Raw genomic sequence first — 21,912 nt, forward strand, 5'->3', positions numbered from 1 at the left:
GAGGCTACAGGGAGAAGAGATAGCAAGGGTGGAGGACTTTAAATACTTGGGGTCAACAGTGCAGAGCAATGGTGAGTGTGGTCAGGAAGTGAAGAAACGGGTCCAAGCAGGTTGGAACGGGTGGAGGAAGGTGTCAGGTGTGTTATGTGATAGAAGAGTCTCTGCTAGAATGAAGGGCAAAGTTTATAAGACAGTGGTGAGGCCAGCCATGATGTACGGATTAGAGACTTCGGCGAATGACCAAATGAGCAGCCAGCGTCAGCCGTGCAAGCGGGGGCGGGACTTAAGTGAACTGAGTGAGTCGTTCAGTGAACTGGTGTACCGAGGAATATATATGTTTTAACTTCTAAGAAAGTGGTTCGCGACTTTGCAACAATAGGAAACTGCGGGCCCCAAGGTGACAACAGTTGAGTACCACTGTTCTAGAGAATATCTGTGTTTATGTGTGTGGACTTATTCAGTGGCGGAGTTTAAAATATTTCTGGACACATTAAATAATCATACCACTAGAGGGTACTCTTGCTCTTTCCTCAGAAAGCAGCTCAACATTTTCTTAAAACGAGAAAATTGGTCTGATCCATAAACGGCAACGAGAGGATGCATGCAGGGTCACAGAATAAACGTGGCATTCAGGAAGAACAAGGACCTGTTCAGGATCTTCTGGCCAGGGCAAAGATAACACCACTCTCTTGCACTAAACCCAAAATGAAGGGTCATTTTTTTCAGCACCTATATTTGTTGTGCAATAAACATTAGAATTAGTATTACCATGGCGACCGGCACGGTGGGCGACTGGTTAGCACATCTGCCTCACAGCTGTGGGGTTCATATCCTTGCCCCGCCTGTGTGGAGTTTGCATGTTCTCCCCGTGCCTGGGTGGGTTTTCTCCGGGCGCTCCGGTTTCCTCCCGCATCCCCAAAACATACTTGGTAGGTTGATTGAAGACTCTAAAATTGCCCGTAAGTGTGAATGTGAGTGCAACTGGTTGTTTGTTTCTACGTGCCTTGCGATTGGCTGGCGACCGGGTCAGGGTGTACCCCGCCTCCTGCCCGAAGATAATTGGGATAGGCTCCAGCAGCCCTCACGGGACCCTGGTGAGGATAAGAGGTAAAGAAAGTGGATGGATTACCATGGCGGCCTGGACACCAAAAAGTGTGTTTATGTCATAGACCAGCGGTCACCAAGGTGGAGCCCACGGGCCTGTTCTAAAAGATTACTCACCAGTAAGGGGACATTGTGATTTCCTAGGAATGTTTTAGAAGTGATCATTTGAAAATGTAAACACTGTCAGACATTAATAGAAATAAATACCAGCACAATGATATACATCTGTTTCCTATCTTGATAAATAATTATTGATAATTAATGTGTGAAGTCAACATAATACATGTCTTGACATAGATTAATCCATCCATCCATTTCCTGTACCACTTATCCTCTCTCAGGTCGCGGGCGTGCTGGAGCCTATCACAGCAAACTGCAGGCAGGAGGCAGGGTACAGCCTGAACTGGTTGTCAGCCAATCACAGGGCCCATATTGACAAACAACCATTCGCACTCACATTCACACCTACGGGCAATTTAGAGTCTTCAATTAACCTACAATGCATGATTTTGGGATGTGGGAGGAAACCGGAGTACCCGGAGAAAACCCACCCAGGCAAGGGGACAACATGCAAACTCCACACAGGCGCGGCCTGGATTTGAACCTCGGTTCTCAGATCTGTGAGGCAGAAGTGCTAACCAGTCATGCACTGTGCCGCCGACATAGATGAATCTAATTAATTATTATAATAACACGGTTAAAGACAATTTGAGCAAATTTCCTATTTCATAAATATGTATCAAACTGGAAGCCCTTCGTATTAATCAATGTCCTCAGTTTCAAATAGGTCGGTGACCCCTGTCCTAGACAGCAACGTCGTGGTGACTTCCGGCCAAGCTGATCTCTGCGAGCCGTTGCTGATGTCAGGGCGCAAGCAATATTTTGGCCGATATAGACCCTTTAATCTCCAGTTGGCCGGTGCACCTTTAACCACTGGTCTAAATTTAAAATAACTAATCCTAAATCTAATGCCTAACCCTAAACCCAAATTTTACCCTTACCCGAACATTACCCCAACACTAACCCGAACCTTATTCATCTTAACCTCCGACTGAAACTACCCTCTCAGCCTAACTCTAAGCCTAACCATGCATTGCAGCCTGGTCATCCTGAAATGGGACTCCCTCCATCTGTGGTCCCTTCTCGAGGCTTTTTATTTTCTCCCTAAATGGGGTTTTAAGTTTTTCCTTGCCCAATTGGGGGTTTTAAATCAGGCGATGTTATCAACTGTGGGCCTGTGAAGGCCTTTGAGATGGTTTTGTGTTTAAGGGCTGTACAAATAATCTTGACTAATAATCTCCTCCCATACTAATTCCTCACCTCTTGATGAAGCCTGCTAGGGCGAAACGTTGAGGTGTGCCCATGGTTTGATTGTTTTTTGGACATGTTTTTTGATACTTTCTCACCAGTTAACGCAATACCCTCAACAAAAGCTATATACGGAAGAAGCAACGGATGTAACAAAAAGGTACGAAGGTAAACTCAACTCAACTAAGGGAAACCTATTAAGCAGAAACCAATCACTAATCAAATAAAAATTGTGCCCCGGGTGAATTTTTTTTCGACTGTTAAATTCAGAACTGTTTACCAAACTGGTATGAACGGTTCCGTAGGTTAATTTGGTAAGCTTGCTCTTTAGAAGTTTCTTTCGTTCAAGTTGGCAGTTGATTTGCACTTTGACCCGAACCAATCTGTGGTCACTTCCAATGTCAAATTTGTTTAGGGTGGTGCAATCCGTAAATACCACTTTGTCGTTGCACAGGAAGTAGTCTATGATGCTAGTGTTACGTTTGGGGCTTATCGATGTCCACTTTCTGTTCCATTTCTTGTTAAAGAACGAATTGATAAAGTATAAGCCTTATGGTTCAGCAAATTCTATTAAGCGTTCTCCTCTTTTGTCTCTTGATCCCATTCCGTAGGATCCAATTGATTTCGCACCAGAGTTAAGGCCAATCCTGGCGTTAAAGTCACCCATGACTGTTCAAAATTTGTGCTTCGATTGACTATAAAGACGGGATAAATCTTCGTAAAATGATTCCACCTCATCGTCGGTGTGGCTGATGGTTCGGCACGGTCGGTACATATGGCGACTCTATCGGAAACACTTTTGACGCTGGTAACGTAATTGGCGATCCTTTTATTAACAATGAAACCAACTCCACAATTGCGTCCGCTTTCTGATCCTCTGTAATAAAATAGATGGCCATTATCGAGAGTCAACATAGCTTCAACTTTCCGACGTATTTCCCCGAGTCCAATTATATCTAATTTGATGGCTTCCCCTTAGAGATAGGGTGAGAAGCTCGGTCATCCGGGAGGATCTCAGAGTAGAGTCGCTGCTCCTGCACATGGACAGCACCCGAGTTAACTATATGAGTGTCAGAGCAAAGGGTCTGAATACTGTTTCAGTTTTTCTTTTTTAATAAATCTGCAAAGATTTTAACAATTTCTGTCAATATGGGGTGCTGTGTGTACATTAATGAGGAAAAAATTAACTTAAATGATTTTAGCAAATGGCTGCAATATAACAAAGAGTGAAAAGTCTTAGGGGGTCTGAATACTTTCCGTACCCACTGTATATATATTTATGTGTGTGTGTGTGTGTGTGTATATATATATGTATATATATATAGTCCCCTCCAAAAGTATTGGAATGGTAACGTCAATTCCTTTGTTTTTGTTGTATATTGAAGACATTTGGGTTTCAGACAGAGCACCTTTTCCTTGAAGCCACCCAATTTTCAAGTGAGCAAACGTATTGGAACAGACATTATTAAATTAACTTAAAGTGAATAAGATTTAATATTTGGTGGCACAATCCTTACTTGCAATAACTGCATCAAACCTGCGACCCATTGACTACCATACTGTTGTATTCTCCATTTGAAATGCTTTTCCAGGCCTTTACTGCAGCCTCTTTCAGTTCTCGTTTGTTTCTGAGGGTTTCTCTCTTTAGTCTCCTCTTCAGGAGGTAAAATGCATGCTCTATTTGGTTAAGGTCCGGTGATTGACTTGGCCAGTCTCAGACCTTCTACTTTTTCTCCCTGATGAAGTCCTTTGTTGTGTTGGCAGTGTGTTTTGGGTCATTGTCTTGTTGGATATGAAGCTTCTCCTGATTAGTTTGGATACATTGCTCATGGATAGGTTTTGCCCCCTCTCTTCTCTCTTGCAGCGGGGCACAGCAACTGGTATAAAGACTTTGTAGTCTGTGAATTTGGGGCTTTTGTTTCTTGGACCGCAATGGGAAAGTCCAGTACTGTATCTTGATATCATGCTGATTCTTTCAGTATACTTTGTCAACCTCATATTGGCCTGTTCATTGAATCTATCAATATTCTTTGGAAACTTCAAATTAGTGTATGCCTAATTTTACTTTAGAAGGTTACACCTAAGAAAAAAACATCTTTACAGTATACTGCAGTTAAATGTGGTCGGTTCAGCACCTCAAACTGGGCAATCAACTTTTTGGGAGAGATGAATACTCCCTGCTCATTTTTCAGAAATGCAGCCTCAGGTAACATTGTCATCATTTTTCAATGAGTGTTGAAAATTTGACCACAATAATTAAAACATTGTTTATGTTTTGGCTGTCACAAACCTGTTTAAAGCTGCTCAATCTCCTCTGGGTTTATTATGTTTTTTATTATGTGAACGTTCAGTTCACATTCACTCCCTGCTAATTTTTCAGAAATGCAGCCTCAGGTAACATTGTCATCATTTTTGCAATGAGTGTTAAAAATGCAGTTTGACCACTATAATTAAAACCTTTTGTTTATGTTTTGGTGGTTACAAACCTGTTTAAAAGTGCTCAATCCCCTGTGGGCTTATGATTCTTTTTTCTTTTCCTTTTTTTTTACGTTCAGTTCACATTCGACTTCAAAAATATTGAAAGTGAGTACAACTTTATTTTTGCTGTTGACTGGGCATATTTGGGGTTGACACCACAAGATGTATATCAGACGAAAGCTTTTATTTCCTGGAGTTTATATCTGGATTGCATAGATAATGTACAAGCTATATCAGAAAAATGAAAGATCATCAAGTTCATCACCGTGCAGCAAGATCACGACCTAAAACAAAGCCAGATCAACAGAGCAGTTTATCAGGGGAAACAAATGGATGATTTTACAGTGGTCCATCGGCCGATTTAAACCCTATACAGCATGCATTTAATTTGCTATTGCGGAGAGTATAACCTTCTAAAACAAATAACTGAAAGAAGCTGCAGCTAAATATTACCACTTTTTCACTTTAGTCTCCTCTCCAAACTTCTTATTTCTCTTTGTCCTTAACCCTATGCAGGGATGGCCACAGCAAATCATGTTTCAATATGTCCCTGTCCTCTGCGTCTTCTGCTGTAACTCCTTCCATCTGCAAGTCTTCCCTCACCACATTCATAAATCTCCCCCTTGCCTCTTACCTGGCAGCTCCATTTCCAGCATCCTTCTACCAATTTGTACAGTGTCCCTCCCAATGCCATCTCAAATCTGGCTTATCTAACATCGTCTTCAAACCTTCCAACATGTGCTGTCTGTAGTGTTACGTGTCCCCCTAGAAGGGCTGGACTATTGATCAAAATTTGATCGTGATTTCGATTTTGGCATCTCATAATCACAAAAACATAATAAAATAAAAACAATTGTGCTGCATGGTGCGGTGAGCATGCAAGTACTTGCACTGTAAAAGCACAGTGAATGCATCTGTGTTGGGTGCAGCCGCAGAAAGCATTTGTAAGGTAGACAATATGTAGAAAGGCAGCCTTTGGTTGAGAAGACAGGTGGGACAACTTCAGTCGTCTGGAGACATTTTGGCTTCAGGTTGTCGGATGTTGAGCAAAATGAAATTTTCATGTCATGTCTACACCGCAACACAACACAGCCAAATTATTCAATCATTTGAAGTTCAGTCATGACGTGGTCTATGACCAAGCATAAAGGAGCAAAATATCCCAACAATGCAAGTTCATCAAGTTTCGCAAGCGCCAGGACTTTCCGCCAGAAACTTTCCGCCAGGGGGTCCTGCGAGTGGTGCTCTGGGAGTATGGGGTATCAGACCCCTTAATAAGGGTTGTTTGGACCCTGGACGACCAGTGTCAGTGTTTGGTTGGGATTTCCGCCAGTAAGTCGGATCCGTTTTCAGTGAGGGTTGGACTCTGCCAAGGCTGCCCTTTGTCACCGATTGTGTTCATAACCTTTATAGACAGAATTTCTAGGCACAGCCGAGGCATTGAGGGTGTCCGGTTTGGTGACCTCAGCATTACGTCTCTGCATTTTGCAGATGATGTGGTTCTGTTGGCTTCATTAAGCTGCAGCCTTCAACTCTCACTGGAGCGGTTTGTGTGAAGTGTGAAGCAGTTGGGATGAGCGTCAGCACCTCCAAATTTGAGTCCATGGTCCTCAGTCAGAAAAGGGTGGAGTTCCCGTCTCCGGATCAGGGAGGAGATCCTGACCCAAGTGGAGGAATTCAAGTATCTCAGAGTCTTGTTCACGAGTGGGGAAAGAATGGAGCCGGAGATCCACAGGCGGATGGGATTAATGGGAACTCTGTCTATCTGTTGTGGTGAAGGAGCTGGCCGAAAGGCAAAACTCTCGATTTACTGGTCGATTCCAACCCTCACCTATTTTGGTCTTTGGGTCACGACCCGCAGCTCGTGACCCAAAGACCAAAATGACCAAAATGAGTTTCCTCCGCAGGGTGTCCGGGCTCTCCCTTAGAGATAGGGTGAGAAGTTCGGCTATCCAGGAGGGGCTCAGAGTCGAGCTTCTCCGCCTTGAGAGGAGCCAGATGATGTAGCTCGGGCATCTAATTAGGATGCTTCCTGGACGCCACCCTGGTGAGGTGTTCCGGGTATGCCCCACCAGGAGGAGGCCCAAGGGACGACCCGGGACACGCTGGAGAGACTATGTCTCCCGGCTGTCCTGGGAATGCCTCGAGAGAGCCCGGAAGAGCTGGACGAAGTGGCTGGGGAGAGGAAAGTCTGGGCTTCTCCGCTTAAGCTGCTGCCCCAGTGACATGACCTGGATAAGTGGAATAAAATGAAGGGATGGATGGAAGTTGCTAAAGATGTCTCCATGCCCAAGTTTTTGCCACCACGATGGATTTGTTGTCAAGTCACACAATTGAGCCGCAGATATCCCTCACCTTGCATTACATTGATGCATATCTCACCAAAATGTCTTGAAAGCACATTTTTCCCTGATGACCACACAGTAATAAACATTGCTGATGATTTGGAGCAAGCTATGGCTGCATGGGATTTGAAGCAGGCCAACCTTGTTTGTGTGTCTTCTTCTTTTCCTTTCAGCTTGTCCCTTTGGGGGTCGCCACAGCGTGTCATCCTTTTCCATGTAAGCCTATCTCCTGCATCCTCCTCTCGAACACCAACTGCCCTCATGTCTTCCCTCACGACATCTTCTGGAAAAAAGTGTTCGCTCCAGCCATTTGCATCCTTTTTGCAAAGTCTACCACCATCTGTCCCTCCAAGTTCCTTTCCTGGATGCCGTACTTACCCATCACTTCTTCATCACCCCTATTTCCTTCACCAACATGTCCATTACAATCTGCATCAATCACGACTCTCTCTCTGGGATGCTCAGAACTACTTCGTCTAGCTCCTTCCAGAATTTCTCTTTCACCTCTAGGTCACATCCTTCCTGTATCACTAATTGGAAACCTCACCAAAAACAAAAAACTTGCTATAGCCCTGACCTGTTATTTGAAAAGCAACTTATACAATATATACAGACCCTTTCCAAAAAAAATTATAATATCACGGAAAAGTTTATTTATTTCCATAATTCCATTCAAAAAGTTAAACTTTCATAGATTATAAATTCAGGGCCAACAATTTAATGAATTTCAAGTATTTATTTGTTTATTTTTACATAATTTGGGCTTCCAGCCCATAAAACTAGCAAAATCAGGAATTCAAACAATTAGAATAATGTGAAATCATCCCAAATTTTGCAGGCCATAAATGTTTTAAACTGAGTGTCACACACTAATCATCTACTAAACTCAAAACACCTGCACAGGTTTCCCCAGGTGTCATTAAATTGCTTTAGTTTGGTTGAATTGTCCCAGTTGGGTTCCACATGGGCGGACTTGACAACTGGCCAGAAGACCATCATTGATACCTTCCATAGGATGGGTAAGCCACAAAAGTTCGTAGCTAAGGAGGCTGGCTGTTCACAGAGTGCTGTGTCCAAGCATATCAATGGAAAGTTTAGTGGAAGGACAAAATGTGGCAGCAAAAGATGCACCTGCAAAAGAGATGACCGTGGACTTCAGCGGATTATCAAGCAGAGAAGTTTGAAGAATTTAGCAGAGATGGGCTACAACTGTCGGGTTCCTCGGGTCAAGCCACTTCTGAGCCTGTGCCAACGTAGGAAGCGTCTCAACTGGGCCAAGGAGAAGAAGGACTGGACTGTTGGTCAGTGGTCCAAGGTCCTCTTTTCCGATGAAAGTAAAGTGTGCCTTTCATTTGGGAATCAAGGTCCAAGGGTTTGGAGGAAGACTGGTGGAGAACGGAACCCAAGCTGCTTGAGGTCCAGTGTGAAATATTCACAGTCAGTCATGGTTTGGGGTGCAATTTCCAGTGCAGGTGTTGGTAAACTCTGCTTTCTTAAATCCAAGGTCACCGCAAGAGTCTACCAGAATGTTTCAGAGGACTTCATGATTCCTTCTGATGAGGATCTGTGTGGAGCTGCGGATTTCATCTTCCAGCAGGACCTGGCCCCTGCCCATACTGCCAGAAGCACCAAAACTTGGTTTGATGCCCATGCCATCACAGTGACTGGCCACAGCCAACTCGCCAGATTTAAACCCCATTGAGAATTTATGGGGTATTATCAAGAGGAAAATGAGGGGCACCAGACCCAAAACCAAAGAACCGACAGCAAGGATCAAGGAAATCTGGGCTTCCATAACTCCCAGGCAATGCCACAGGCTGATTGCCTCAAAGCCACGACGCATCGAGGCAGTGATTAAAGCAAAGGGATTCCCACCCAAGTATTGAAGATTACCATATCGTTTTGAAAGTACCATATTTTGATTGATTTAATGTGACCCTAATTTCTTTCTTTTGTTTCTACAAAAACTGAGAAGTAAATGGTGATTTCTGCACAGTATTCAAATTTTTTGAATTCCTACTGAAACTCCAGCACTGTATCTTGATATCATGCTGATTCTTTCAGTATACTTTGTCGACCTCATACGGGCCTGTTCAGTGAATCTATCAATATACTTTGGAAACTTCAAATTAGCCAGTGCATAATTTTGCTTCAGAAGGGGACACCTAAGAAAAAACACATTTACAGTACACTGCAGTTAAATGTGGTCGGTTCAGCACCTCAAACTGGGCAATCAACTTTTTGGGAGAGATGAATACTCCCTGCTCATTTTTCAGAAATGCAGCCTCAGGTAACATTGTCACCATTTTTCAATGAGTGTTGAAAATTTGACCACTATCATTAAAACATTGTTTATGTTTTGGCTGTCACAAACCTGTTTAAAACTGCTCAATCTCCTCTGGGTTTATTATTCTATTTTTTTTTTTATTATGTGAACGTTCAGTTCACATTCACCTTCAAAAATATTGGGAGTACAACTCCTTTATTTTTGCGCCGTGGGGTTGACACCAAAAGGTGTATATGAGATGAGAGCTTTTATTTCCAGGAGTTTATATCTCAATTGGATAGACAATGTACAAGCTGTATCAAAAAAATTAAAGATCATCAAGTGCATCATGGTGCAGCAAGATAACGACCTAAAACAAAGCCAGATCAACAGAGGAGTTTATCAGCGTTTTTGCCACACACAATGGAGCCACAGATATCCCTTACTTTGCATTACATTGATGCAGATCTCACCCAAATGTCTTGAAACCACATTTTTCCCTGATGACCACATAGGGATAAACATTGCTGATGGTTTGAAGCAAGCTATGGCTGCATGGGATTTGAAAGCGGTGAACCTTGTGTGGTATAACCGCAGACAATGCCTCAAATGTCAAGCTGGCAAATGAACAGACTTGCCAAAAACCTGTCTGTAGGAGGGAAAAATCAGGGAGTACAGAACTACCAATCCTTTTTTGTTTTAAAAAAAAAGTTTTTTGAGAAGTTATGTTTTTGGCCATTTTACTAGTCTTTTTAAAAGTTATTACTGGTATTTTATTTACTTGTAAGTTGTAAATGATTCATTTCTGGTTGTTCTTTTAAGTTATATTTAGTTTGTACCATAAATACTCATTTGGGAATAAATTAATGATTGTGTTTTTTAATCATTATTTCAATGTCCTTCAAAATATTTGTGATAATTAATTTTGCCATAATCATCTAGCCCTACCCCCTAGAAGAAATCCCTACACTGAATTGCTTGATGGAAACCTGACCCAAAAAAAAAAAAAAAAAAAAAAACAGCATTCAATCTCTAAACAAATGGAGTACGAATGTTTACTGAAAAGAAGTTGGGTCTCCGCAGAATACAATTCACACCAACATCACCTAATTCTATCAAAATGACAAATGAACAAAAAACATGGACCCTAACCCAAATAAAACTAAAGGTGGGAGTGACTACAAAAGGAAGCTGGTGGTCAAAATAAAAGCAGGCACCTCAATGACCCAGTTGTGTGCCAACTGATGGTGTTGACTGCCTCAAGACATTCAGCAAACTGAGGCGAAGGAAACCCCATCATTATACATCTCAGCTTGTATGATTTTCACCAGGTGTGCACTCAATAGATTCTCATAAGGTGTATGAATTCTTTCTTTCCTGCCTTCCTTTTGGACCAGAAATACTCTTTCTTATGCCCAAAAAGATGAAACATGTATTGCGGGGAGCTGGAGCCTATCCCAGTTTAGATCGAGCAAAAGCCAGGCGACACCTTGGACTGGTCGCCGGTCAGTCACAGGGCGTATATAGAGACAGACAACCATTCACAACGTCACTGCATGGGAACGGAACTCAGACAAATGTACCATTACACCTACACGTACAACCTGCTTTCTCAAAAGTAAGAAATGTACACATATTAAGTGGGAGGAGCTTGGAAGGCCTTTTCATCTGGTTTGGTTATTCACATATTTCGATGGGCAGGTCCATGTTTCAAAAGAAACAGGAATTGCGAGTAACCGTAACGTTCATTAAAAAGAGGCTTGAAAAAATAGATGGATGGTATTTTTGTCTTCATAATTTTATCATCGCTTTCACAATAACAACGGACCATAAGCTTCAGAAGAGTACGCCCAAGAAAAAGTACCTTTACAGCATATCTGCAGTCAAATGTGATTGGTTCAGTACCTCAAACTGGATGGTCAACTTTTGGGGAAGACTGATAATTTTTCACAAATACAGCCTCGGGTAACATTGGTAACATTTTTGGGACTTTGACAATAAGTGTTGAAAACGCAGTACGGTACGGAAACTATAATTAAAACCTGTTGTTTCTGTTTGGTGGTCACAAACTTGTTTAAAAGTGCTCCATCCCTTCTGGGTTCATTATTGTAATTATTTTATAACGCTCAGTTCATATTCACCTTCAAAAGTGTTGGTACAGTGGACCTAATTATTTTAGCTGTGGACTGACCATATTTGGGTTTGACACCAAAGAAAATGTATATGAGACGCAAGCTTTTATTTCCAGGTATTTATTTCTGAAACATAATATACAAGATGTATCAGATAAGAGGAAGATGAAACTGTATTTATTGGAGATTATTGATCATGCAGCAAAATAATGACCAAAAAACTGCCAGAACAACAAAGGAGTTCATAGAGGGAAAGACATGGAAGGTTTTAGATACCTTCATCAGACTTAAACCCTATAGCGCATGCATTTAAGACGCTAAAGTGGAGAGTGGAGGGCGTAATCTCACAAACCAGATAACTGAAAGAGGCTGCAACTAAATATTAACTCTTATTCACTTTTGTCTATTCTATCTGTTCTAAACCTTTTTTGGTACCAGAGAAATTGATACATTCAAACAAAAGGCGCTACCTTCTAAGTTGTCATATACAGATGTAAATGTTAGAAAATAAAAGATGCAATGTTGATCTCTTGCCTCAATCCCAAGAGTATACAGTAGTAGTTTAGTGTACAGTAAAATTAAAGGAATTGGCCTCACTGTTTTTGGGTGGGGTTGGGGGTTGGAGGGGGGTCTGTCTATGTCTGTGTTTCCACAAGCGGACGTCATTGTGTATGTCTAAAAATGCAGTTGAAAAGTAGCTGCTGAATATTCTATGAAGCACATTGTAAATAGCACATCTCTCATTCTCATGTCAATTATGCTTTTTTTTTTTTTGCTTAGCCAGTTTGGGAGGTTGAAATATTCTAAGAATGTGTCTAGTTGTCTGCAGAAGGGGGGCACGTGCATCTAGGATGGGTGCATATAAGCAGATGTCGGGAGACACTGAGCTGAAGAGACTTGTGTTTCCCGAGCGCATCCTCTGCTCGCTGCTCTCCATCCGCCTGCACCCGGTAAGTCCAGCACTCAGAGTGAGCGAAAGCAATACAAAATGTTAAAATCATTTCTACAAGAAGATGTTTTGAATGTAGGAGTGTTCCCCAAACGTGCTTGGAAGAGAGGCATCTTTCAGCATCTTGCAGATGTTAATTAGCGGTGGGCATTTCTGAGTAACTTACAATTTACTATTGCCGTAATATCAATAATATCACAATATTGTGATTTTAAAAGAAAACCAGCTGCCATAAAATTGCAGTATCACAATTACTGAAAAAGGGCAAACTGATATTCTCTTCTGATAAAAAAGCTTATGAATTACAGTCACATCTGAATTTTTTAAATGTTAATAATATACGTATGTTCTACATTGAATGTTTTGTAATGTGTAAGTGGACTTACACAGTACATAATAAATACATTATAAAACATTGGTTGTTTCGCTGTACAGTGATGAATGGTGAACTTCATGTCTGATGACATTATGCCATTAATGTTGTTTCAGTGATGAAGGCCAACGTGTTGCTTTTGCTGCTGGCAGGTGAGCGAACTTCCACAACTTCTTTCTGTTCCTCCCGTTTTCATCACATTATCACTGACCAACAAGTCCAACCTGGATACGCATTGAGAAGTTTTTCTCCTCTTCGTGCAGCAGTTGTCCGCGGCCTATTTGACCCAGTCAGGACAGATCCACTAACAAATGAGAGTATCGTCAGTCTGATAAAATGTCCTCTTAGCATTTTTGGGAAACTGCAAACAAATTTATCAGTGAGTAGAAATTTTTAGTAGACATTTTTCTCCACATAACATTCAGGGGAAAAAAATAATAACCGTAATTCTACCATAAAATATTCTGCATTATGCTGATGATGTTTTCTATCCTTACAGATTAGCCAGAGCCAAGATGCCACTAAATTCTGCTTTACAGGGGCTAATCCCATGTCGCCTGACTGCATTAAAATCTCTGGTGCAAACGAGGACACTGTGGAGTCAGAAATCGTGACTGCCACCAGTGAACTTGAAGCATTAGTCAAGGCAGAGCTGCCACAGCTCAACGAAGCCCTGACCTGTTACTTGATAAGCAACTTGTCCACTAAAGGCAACCTGAATGTGAGTCATTTCAGCTGAGATGTGTAACAATTAACTACTACCAATTACTTTATGTTGCTTGTCTTTCTGTGTGCTCAGATGACCGTTACTTTTATGCAATTTGGATCCCAAACGGTTTTGAGTGTGTATCTGGCGTCGTATCAGAAACCATATGTTGTAAGTATGCGGGATATATTTGGTTGCTCAATAGCTGGGGTGATGTTTTTTTGGTTTTTTTTGAGTCAATGTGTTTTTGGGAAGATTTAACATGTTGCAACTGCCCTTCATGCAGCTTGTACAGTCACTTGAAAATATGACCGATTTTAAAGTCAACTTCACCAAGGCTTCTGGGGAAGAAACAAAGTACTTGGACCTCAGTGGCTGCAGGTTTGGGGGTACGTAATTAACTTCTTGGGGCCCATCAAACAATATGGATAGCATGGTAACATGAATGACGTATAACACTGACTCATCTCGTCGAATCTGCAGGACAGGTCATCTTTCCGGCTTCCAATACGATCATCTCAGAAAATTGCACCAACTTTTCATGCAGCGCTCAGGGTCAACTCATTTCCGAAGAAACTTGTGCATCCACGGAGACTTGCACCAGTAATAACACGTAAATAATGTTGCTGTCTAGTTGATATGGTTGTTGTTGTGCCCATTGTTCTCTCGTCACTGAGGCCCCTCTATCCTGTTTTCTATCTTCACTACTGTGTCTCTCCATCTCAACGCAACTGGTCACTCCACAGAGCCTGGGTTCTATTGGAGGTTTCTTCTTTAGAGGGAGTTTTTTCTTGCCCCAGTCATCAAGTGCCTGCTCATGTGGGGTTCAGCTGGGTTTTCTTGAAAGTATGAGGAGTGTGGTTCTTCTTCCTGCTAAATGTGTAAAGTGTCTTGAGATAACTTGTGCTGTGAATTGGGGGTATACAAATAAAATTCACTTGCTTTATATAGTAAAGAATGTGACTTTGTGACCTTGTTGGCTGAGACAGTTCCATCTCATCTAGGTGCAAGCCATCGCATCGCGCGTGCACTGTAACCGGAGGCCAAGTAATCCAGTTCTTTGGCCAAGTGTCTACCGTTACGGACCGCTGCTTGTACAGCTTGCTTGAGCCAGTCGATAGTAGCAGCTTTGTACTGTTGGCGGCTTTTGAGGATCGCCGCAGTCTGATCATGACCTTCTTGGACCGCCTGGATCTGGTGCTGCCATCATCCAACATTATCTCTCTTGAAACAAGCGGAAGAGTTCGGGTAAGAATACGGACACTAAAGTATGGTTAATGACCTGTCTCCGTCAGGTTCAAGTAGAAGCGGAGCGAGTTGGCGTCGACGTGGGGGTCACGTACTGCTGCTCAAGAAATGTTTGATATGTATTTATGAGTTCATTTTGCATCCGCCAGGTCAGGGTCCTTTTAACGGTATGTTGCAGTAACGACAGGAAAAGCCCACTCTATCCTCGTGATGGCAACTTAATTTTCACCAGAAATCCAACATCATCAATGAGTGACGAACTATAATACAATACGTGTTCTCTGATCATTTCTCTGAGTTGACGAGAGTGGCGATCTCCTGGCCAGTGCTGACACGTACTGTATCTCATGTTCCTTTAACAGTATCTAACAGGTGAGATACTACGTTCACGAAATCCCCAGCCTCTCTCCACAGTTCTGATAATCCACAGTGAGAAAGACATCCCGAGACCTCCTTTGGAGCGCTAAACTGCCGACAGCAAAAACAAAATGCTATTGACGCTGTACCGGAGCACACTAACTCATTTTTAATATTTAATTCGTTGCCTATGCCCATGAGTGCAGACTGCTTTTTTTTGTTGTCGCGCAGGTAAATGGCCAAATACAAACGGTTGGCACTCAGGCCACTGAGGTCCACGGAGTGCTGCTCTCCGGCAACGAGGCTGGTGTTACTTTGGAGATTTTGAACACAGCCATCTCTGCCGTCAATGTTTCCATCTTCTTTGATGGCTCCTCCGCGTACATCACAGGTGTGTTGTGTACAACAAGTGTCCTGTGTGCGTACATCCAATATGCAATTGTCTGATTGCATAGTGCTTCTTCCTCTCAGTGCCTGACGGGGCACCTCTGCAGGGCTTATGTGGGAACGCCAACGATCCCGCCTATTTACCAACTGTCACCGCGGCTAGCCAAAGCAAGCCAGGGTAGGCGCCTCTCTCCAGGTGTTGCACACCAAAACCAAAAGACAGTCCAATAGCTTCTTTACCCTTGCCATTAACTTCTTAAAAAGTTGACTCATTATTTCACTCTTCCAATTTGCACATCTCTTTGGTAATATTATTACAGTATTCATCATTGACGCCCCATCACTCTTGAGGGCTGCATACAGAAAAATGCAAGGATGCAAGGGCCACGTTGAAATTGTTTGACTTGAATTCATTAAACCAATCCATTATGCAATTAAATATTGTTTATGTATTAGTTATTTTGGAAAAACGGCTACGACAATGCATTCTGTTAAACGTGATAAGGCAATTTCCAAATCGTTTTTGATTTTGATTTTTTTTTAGGATTTTGCGACGGCCCTAAATCGCATTACAAAAGATTTTAAACGTTTCATTTTAAATTGTTATATTCATTAGAATCCCTCAAGAGTCAATTAAATTCACACTTTTCTGTATATTTTTTCTGTTGCACGCAACAAAACCAAACAAATAAAGGCGTGGACAGAGAGATGTCAGAGTGAGAGGGGTGCACAAACAGCGCTGCACCTCAGGGCAGGGGGTGCCTTGTTCAAGGGCACCTCAACAGTAGCCAGAAAACATACTAGGATCTCTCCAAGAACTAGTTGCCATTTTTACATTTGTCCGCAGCGGGACTTGAACCATAACCCTCTGGCAAGTCAGTTGAGCTCCTGCTGCCCCAAAAGATCTTCCCCTATAATGACCAGATCTCCACATTCAAAACCCAAACAAGTAGGAAGCTGACAATTTCTAAAGCAATGTTTACTTGAGGATCATTAACGTGATTTATTCACAAATCTGACCTTGACATGAAGTGGAATAAAACAGAATGTTTACCAGTATGAAGAGAAATGTTACTTGTTTAGTAGTTACAAGCAGTTTCTTTGCATCTGCATATCTCGAGAAGCTCTACATAAATCATACAATCGTAATCGTAGTAGCTGTCAGGGATGGGACTCCCATGGGTGTTGCAACTACTCTACACCACTTTTCAACACCCTCACCTGTCACACTGTACCATTTCCACCACTTTCCCCCCCACACAGTTACATTCTGTCAAATGTTATTTTTAGTATAGGCCATAGCTTGGACACCCCCTTCTAAATGTACATTTTGTGATATATATATATATATATATATATATATTATTTTTTTTTTTTTTTTTTTCCTGTAGTTTGAGAGTGGCTCCGACTACCGGAGACAAATTACTCGTGTGTTTCAGCATACTAGGCCAATAAGGATTTGATGACTCCAAATGTCCAAATGGCTCCAACTACCGGAGACAAATTCCTTGTGTGTTTTGGACATACTTGGCAAATAAAGATGATTCTGATTCTGATTCTGATTCTGATGTTAATAAGCTTTCGCTGGTGCTGATCCACTTCCTCTTTGTCATCCCCAGATGTGATTTGATGCCCCGAATAAGTAACCTATTAGTCAACATTATGGCGGGACTAGAACGGTAAGAGCACTCACTCCGAGAGTATCGTGTTCTGGTTTCAACACCGTGGCGACCCTTGCCGTCCTTCTGTGCATGTGCAGCTGCTCCCTGCTCACGTCGGAGGCTTTTGCCGCTTGCCACAGGAAGGTCCCAGTGGAACCGCACATCCTGTCGTGCAACAACACGCTGAGCGGCTACCCCATGGTGGACAACCTCCAGTGCCAGTTCTTCGAGGCCTACGCCCAAGTCTGCAAGCAGCAGTACGACATCGACTTGGGAGACTGGAGGTCTTCGGTTAACTGCCAAAAGGGTGACACGCACACTTGGGCGCGCACTCCTTCCTAGGGGCTTGACTGGGGTCATACACTTTAACTACCCACAATGATTTTTCTTTTACCACTAGATGCTAGCTCAACGATTTGGTAGCTCGTGCTTTTATCGGTAGGATTTAACATTTAACACATTTGGTTATTATAGAACTCAAATAAAGATGAGAAATGGTCAATGAGGTCATATTAGATCTATCTATCTAACTAATTAATTAATTGGGCACCAATGATTGCTCTCCACGAGCTGTGCCTAACAACAAGTGGCAGTATGTGTGAGGTGACCAGGAAAGAGAGTCTGAGCAATTCCTTTGAGCTATGTTGCTGAAGATGCGGTTGGAGATCTAACAAACTGTTCACTGTGTGTGTGGGGGGAAACATTACGCTTTGAAGCGTTTCAAAGTGCCTTTAAAAGGCTTGAATACGATTTTCAAGGATTTTTATGGAAACTTGTGCGTCCGTCCACAGCTGCTGACAATCAGGCGTACTGTCAGAACCACACTTGCAACGCTAACGAGTTCTGTGGAGAGTCCGGGCTCAGAAAAACAAGCTGCCTCTGCCGAGCCATATTTGCAGCCGAATACAAGTTGAAAGACACTTTAGGTAACAACAAATAGTGCTAGCTAAACCCTGTTAAATGCCTTGAAAAAACACGCTCGCTTGTTTGTTCAGGTGACCCCCCCACATGCCAAGATGGCTCAGCATCCATCTCACTGATTGGCTGCCTGTTGGAGGAGAACGATATTGACCACTCCATGTTGCACCTCAGAGATGAGACCTGCAAAGGTGAAAGGGACAGTGAGACCCATTTGGTGACCTTCAGCTATAACTCAAGCAACACATGTGGGACAGAAATCCAGGTGGGTCAGGAACACGCGGTGGAGCAGACATGAATGTGACACAGTTATTCCATCTAAAAAGGGGTGGGATTGACAGTGTCAGGCTTATCGCCTCCCCAGTAAAAGATGATGAGGCTGAGATGCTGTAGGAAGACTTTGTATCAACAAGCTTGGTGAACAAAGTGAACTTTATTGACAGCTATGAGGTAGCAGAATCCTGTTTTGCAGAGTTTGAGAGAGGACCAGTCAAAGGGAAGCTCTGCGTCAGCCGTGCTTTTAAAACCGGTAGAAGCCAGCTCTAAGTCCATGTTGTACACCAAATAAAATACTACTCTCCATACCTGGAAATAGTCAGAAACCATTTTGCTCCTGGTTTTACCTGATAGTAGAGTCAGCCAGTCTGCAACTCTGCCTATACTATAGTAAGCATATAAGATTAGCTGCACCGGACAGAGGACAATTTTGAGATGGTCCTGGATTTTGTGTGTACTTGTAGGCTCCATCGTTGTTTGAGTCGGGACAGAACCAGAGCTAACTCACAGCTCAAGGAAAACAATAGATGAATTTGAATGGTACCACAGGTGCAGTTGTGCAACTTTGAAATGAAATCCACATGCACAAAGGAGGCACCCACTGAGACTCTAGCTGTCCCTCAGCTCAATGAAAAGGCAAGATGTTTTCAGAAGGGTACTCCACTTTATTCCGCAGTTTGCTACCATCAGACACAGTGTGCAGTCATCAAACACTGTAATAACTAAGTACAAATGAACACAAAGAACAATTACCTTGGTCTAAAATATAAGATTCGTGACTAAAATGAAAAGATCAGAACATTAACCATGGAACAGTGAACATGAGTCAAATGACATGAATGATGGCAAAGAACATTTACCTCAGGTTCTTCTTTACCTCTCTCACCAAGGCTCTTCTCCCCCGATTACGCAATTTGGCCGGACGGCCAGCTCTAGGTAGGGTTCTGATCGTCCAAAACGTCTTCCATTTCAGGATTATGGAGGCCACTGTGCTCTTAAGAACCTTAAGTGCAGCAGAATTGTTTTTGTAACCTTGGCAGGCTCTGTGCCTTGCCACAATTCTGTCTCTGAGCTCTTCAGGCAGTTCCTTTGACCTCATGATTTTCATTTGCTCTGACATGCATTGTGAGGTGTAAGGTCTTGTATAGACAGGTGTGCGGCTTTCCTGATCACGTCCAATCAGTCGAATCAAACACAGCTGGACTCCCATAAAGGTGTTGAACCATCTTAAGGATGATCAGAAGAAATGGACAGCACCCGAGTTAAATATATGAGTGTCACAGCAAAGGGTCTGAATACATTTATGGCTGTGTGATGTTTCAGTTTTTCTTTTTTAATAAATCTGCAAAAATTTCAACAAAGAATTTTTTTTCCTGTCAATATGGGCTGCTGTGTGTACATTAATGAGGACAAAAATGAACTTAAATGATTTTAGCAAATGGCTGCAATATATGAAAAATTTAAGGGGGTCTCAATACTTTCCCTACCCACTGTATATCTTTCCAAAGTGTCGGAAAGAACTATTTGTTTCTCCTTGAGATATCTGGAGCCCAAATTCTATGTGACAATTTCTTCAAAGAGGTTTGCGAAGAGTCAAGTCAATTTTATTTCTATAGCGCCAAGTCGCAACAAAAATTATCTCAAGGAACTCAACATTTAGACCAGGTCAAGAAAGATATTCCTTATCCATTAAATAAAAACAACTGAACCCACATGAGCAAGCACTAGGCAATAGAGGCTAGAAAACGCTCTCTCTAAGTAAGAACCCTCCAACAGAACTCGGGCTCTGTGGGGGGACTGTTTGCCTTGGGGTGGGATGGAGAGCAAGTGGAGGCACCAAGGGTGGATAAACGGAAGAAACATGGTAGAGGAGGTGAGTGACTGAAGAAGGGATGAGAGAACAATGAGCACAACAACAGCCTTTTGCCAAAGAGTACATGTCATGTACACAGACAACAAACCTTTCTGCTCTTGACAGGGGAACGAAAGCTTTGTGGTTTTCAAGAACAGAATTGGGATTGACAAACCTCTAAACAATTCCATCATAACGCGCAACAACTTCCAGTTTGACTTCACGTGTGTGTACAGGCAGCCGGATCTCAAAACCTTGTCCTTCCAGGTCAAAAGCGGGTGAGTGGAGCATTATGTTGCAGCTTGGAAACTGGTTAGGGTCACACACCTGACTACTCGTGTGTGTGTGTGTGTGTGCGCGCGTGTGTGTTTCACAGCTCTGTCACGCGTCAAGTGGTATCGCAGGCCCAGAACTACACTCTGCTCATGCAAGCGTACGTGGACAGTGCACGCACACAGTTGCTGGAGCCGGGCATAGAATTGGAGCTTAATCAGCAGGTTTGGATCCAGCTGACCACAGATGGGCTGGATGGGAAGGCAATCAAAATGGTGACCCAGTCCTGCTGGGTGACAAAAGATTCTTCGCCCAATGACACTTTGAGATACGACCTCATCGTAGATGGGTGAGGACCCACTCGTTACAAACTGAGGCAGCCTCGCTAACAATAGACAGCACCTCGTCAGACATCTTTTCTTGTTTCGGAGCAGCTGTCCGAACCTCCAAGATGGCACGGTGGATATAGAGGGCAATGGATTGGGGAAGGACAACTACTTCTTGTTCCGAATGTTCCAGTTTTTGAACAGCAGAAACTTCTACCTGCACTGCAACGTGACCCTGTGCGCGAAGCCGCAGTGCGCCCCGGTGAGTTGCGAGGACATGCTGTACATTCTGATCACTGGCATGAGAGAAACAATACACAGTGTTTTCTTTTGTCTTGTCCAAGCAGGCCTGCGGCAAGGTTCACAGCAGAAGACGTAGAGCCTTAAAGCAAAGAACTGGCTTTGGTGGGGGCTTAATCTCATTGGAGTGGATAATTTAGGTGCCTGTTCAAAGAAATGCTCTCATTGGTCACTTTTTCTCACATTGGTCAAATGTGAAGGGAATGTGAGCCCTATATGAGGAAAAAAATGGCTTTTTCAAAAATGTATAACAACAGTTGGCCGCTAATACCCAGTTTTGTTTTCTCAGGTGGCCCTTCAAGTTACACAGGGTTTGATGGCCCAAAATAGACGACACTTGATCTCGGGCATTACAAAATACCTTGGTGCCGTTCTGGTGATTAGGGACAATGATTTAGGAGAATTATTACAGTGTCTTTTAAAAATGTATTTACCTACAATGTTCTTCCAATTATTTCTTGAAAATGTTTTGACTTATACAGAGTGTATAATTCCGATACAGTTGCTAGTTACCACAATATTGAAGTAATGTAACTTGATTACTTTCAATTACTTTTGGGTTACTTCAAACACCAAATATGACAAAAGAAATTCAATATCAATAAAGTATATACAGTATCAATATGTTTTCTGTCCTGCTCTGTAAATGTAAA

At 42.6% G+C, this 21,912-nt stretch overlaps 1 protein-coding gene across 2 annotated transcripts; it reads left to right on the plus strand.

Annotated features, from left to right (window-relative positions):
* The first annotated feature begins 277 nt into the window (after positions 1 to 277).
* On the plus strand, positions 278 to 21,881 carry LOC133485934 (alpha-tectorin-like). Of its 2 annotated transcripts, none has more exons than XM_061791623.1 (19): positions 278 to 406; positions 12,453 to 12,583; positions 13,072 to 13,107; positions 13,219 to 13,334; positions 13,455 to 13,676; positions 13,755 to 13,832; positions 13,948 to 14,050; positions 14,145 to 14,274; positions 14,666 to 14,909; positions 15,498 to 15,657; positions 15,738 to 15,831; positions 17,273 to 17,332; positions 17,413 to 17,621; positions 18,106 to 18,240; positions 18,310 to 18,497; positions 20,487 to 20,638; positions 20,737 to 20,982; positions 21,068 to 21,221; positions 21,307 to 21,881. In XM_061791623.1, exons 3-19 carry the CDS (start codon positions 13,074 to 13,076, stop codon positions 21,397 to 21,399), a joined length of 2,418 nt encoding a protein of 805 aa, XP_061647607.1. In that variant the 5' UTR covers positions 278 to 406; positions 12,453 to 12,583; positions 13,072 to 13,073; the 3' UTR covers positions 21,400 to 21,881. The 2 variants fall into 2 exon arrangements, with proteins under 2 accessions (XP_061647607.1, XP_061646767.1); XM_061790783.1 differs by having other exon boundaries at positions 287 to 406; positions 12,418 to 12,583.
* The last annotated feature ends 31 nt before the right edge of the window (positions 21,882 to 21,912 follow it).

Source organism: Phyllopteryx taeniolatus, chromosome 1, assembly GCF_024500385.1.
Source record: "Phyllopteryx taeniolatus isolate TA_2022b chromosome 1, UOR_Ptae_1.2, whole genome shotgun sequence".
NCBI classification, from domain to species: Eukaryota; Metazoa; Chordata; class Actinopteri; order Syngnathiformes; family Syngnathidae; genus Phyllopteryx; species Phyllopteryx taeniolatus.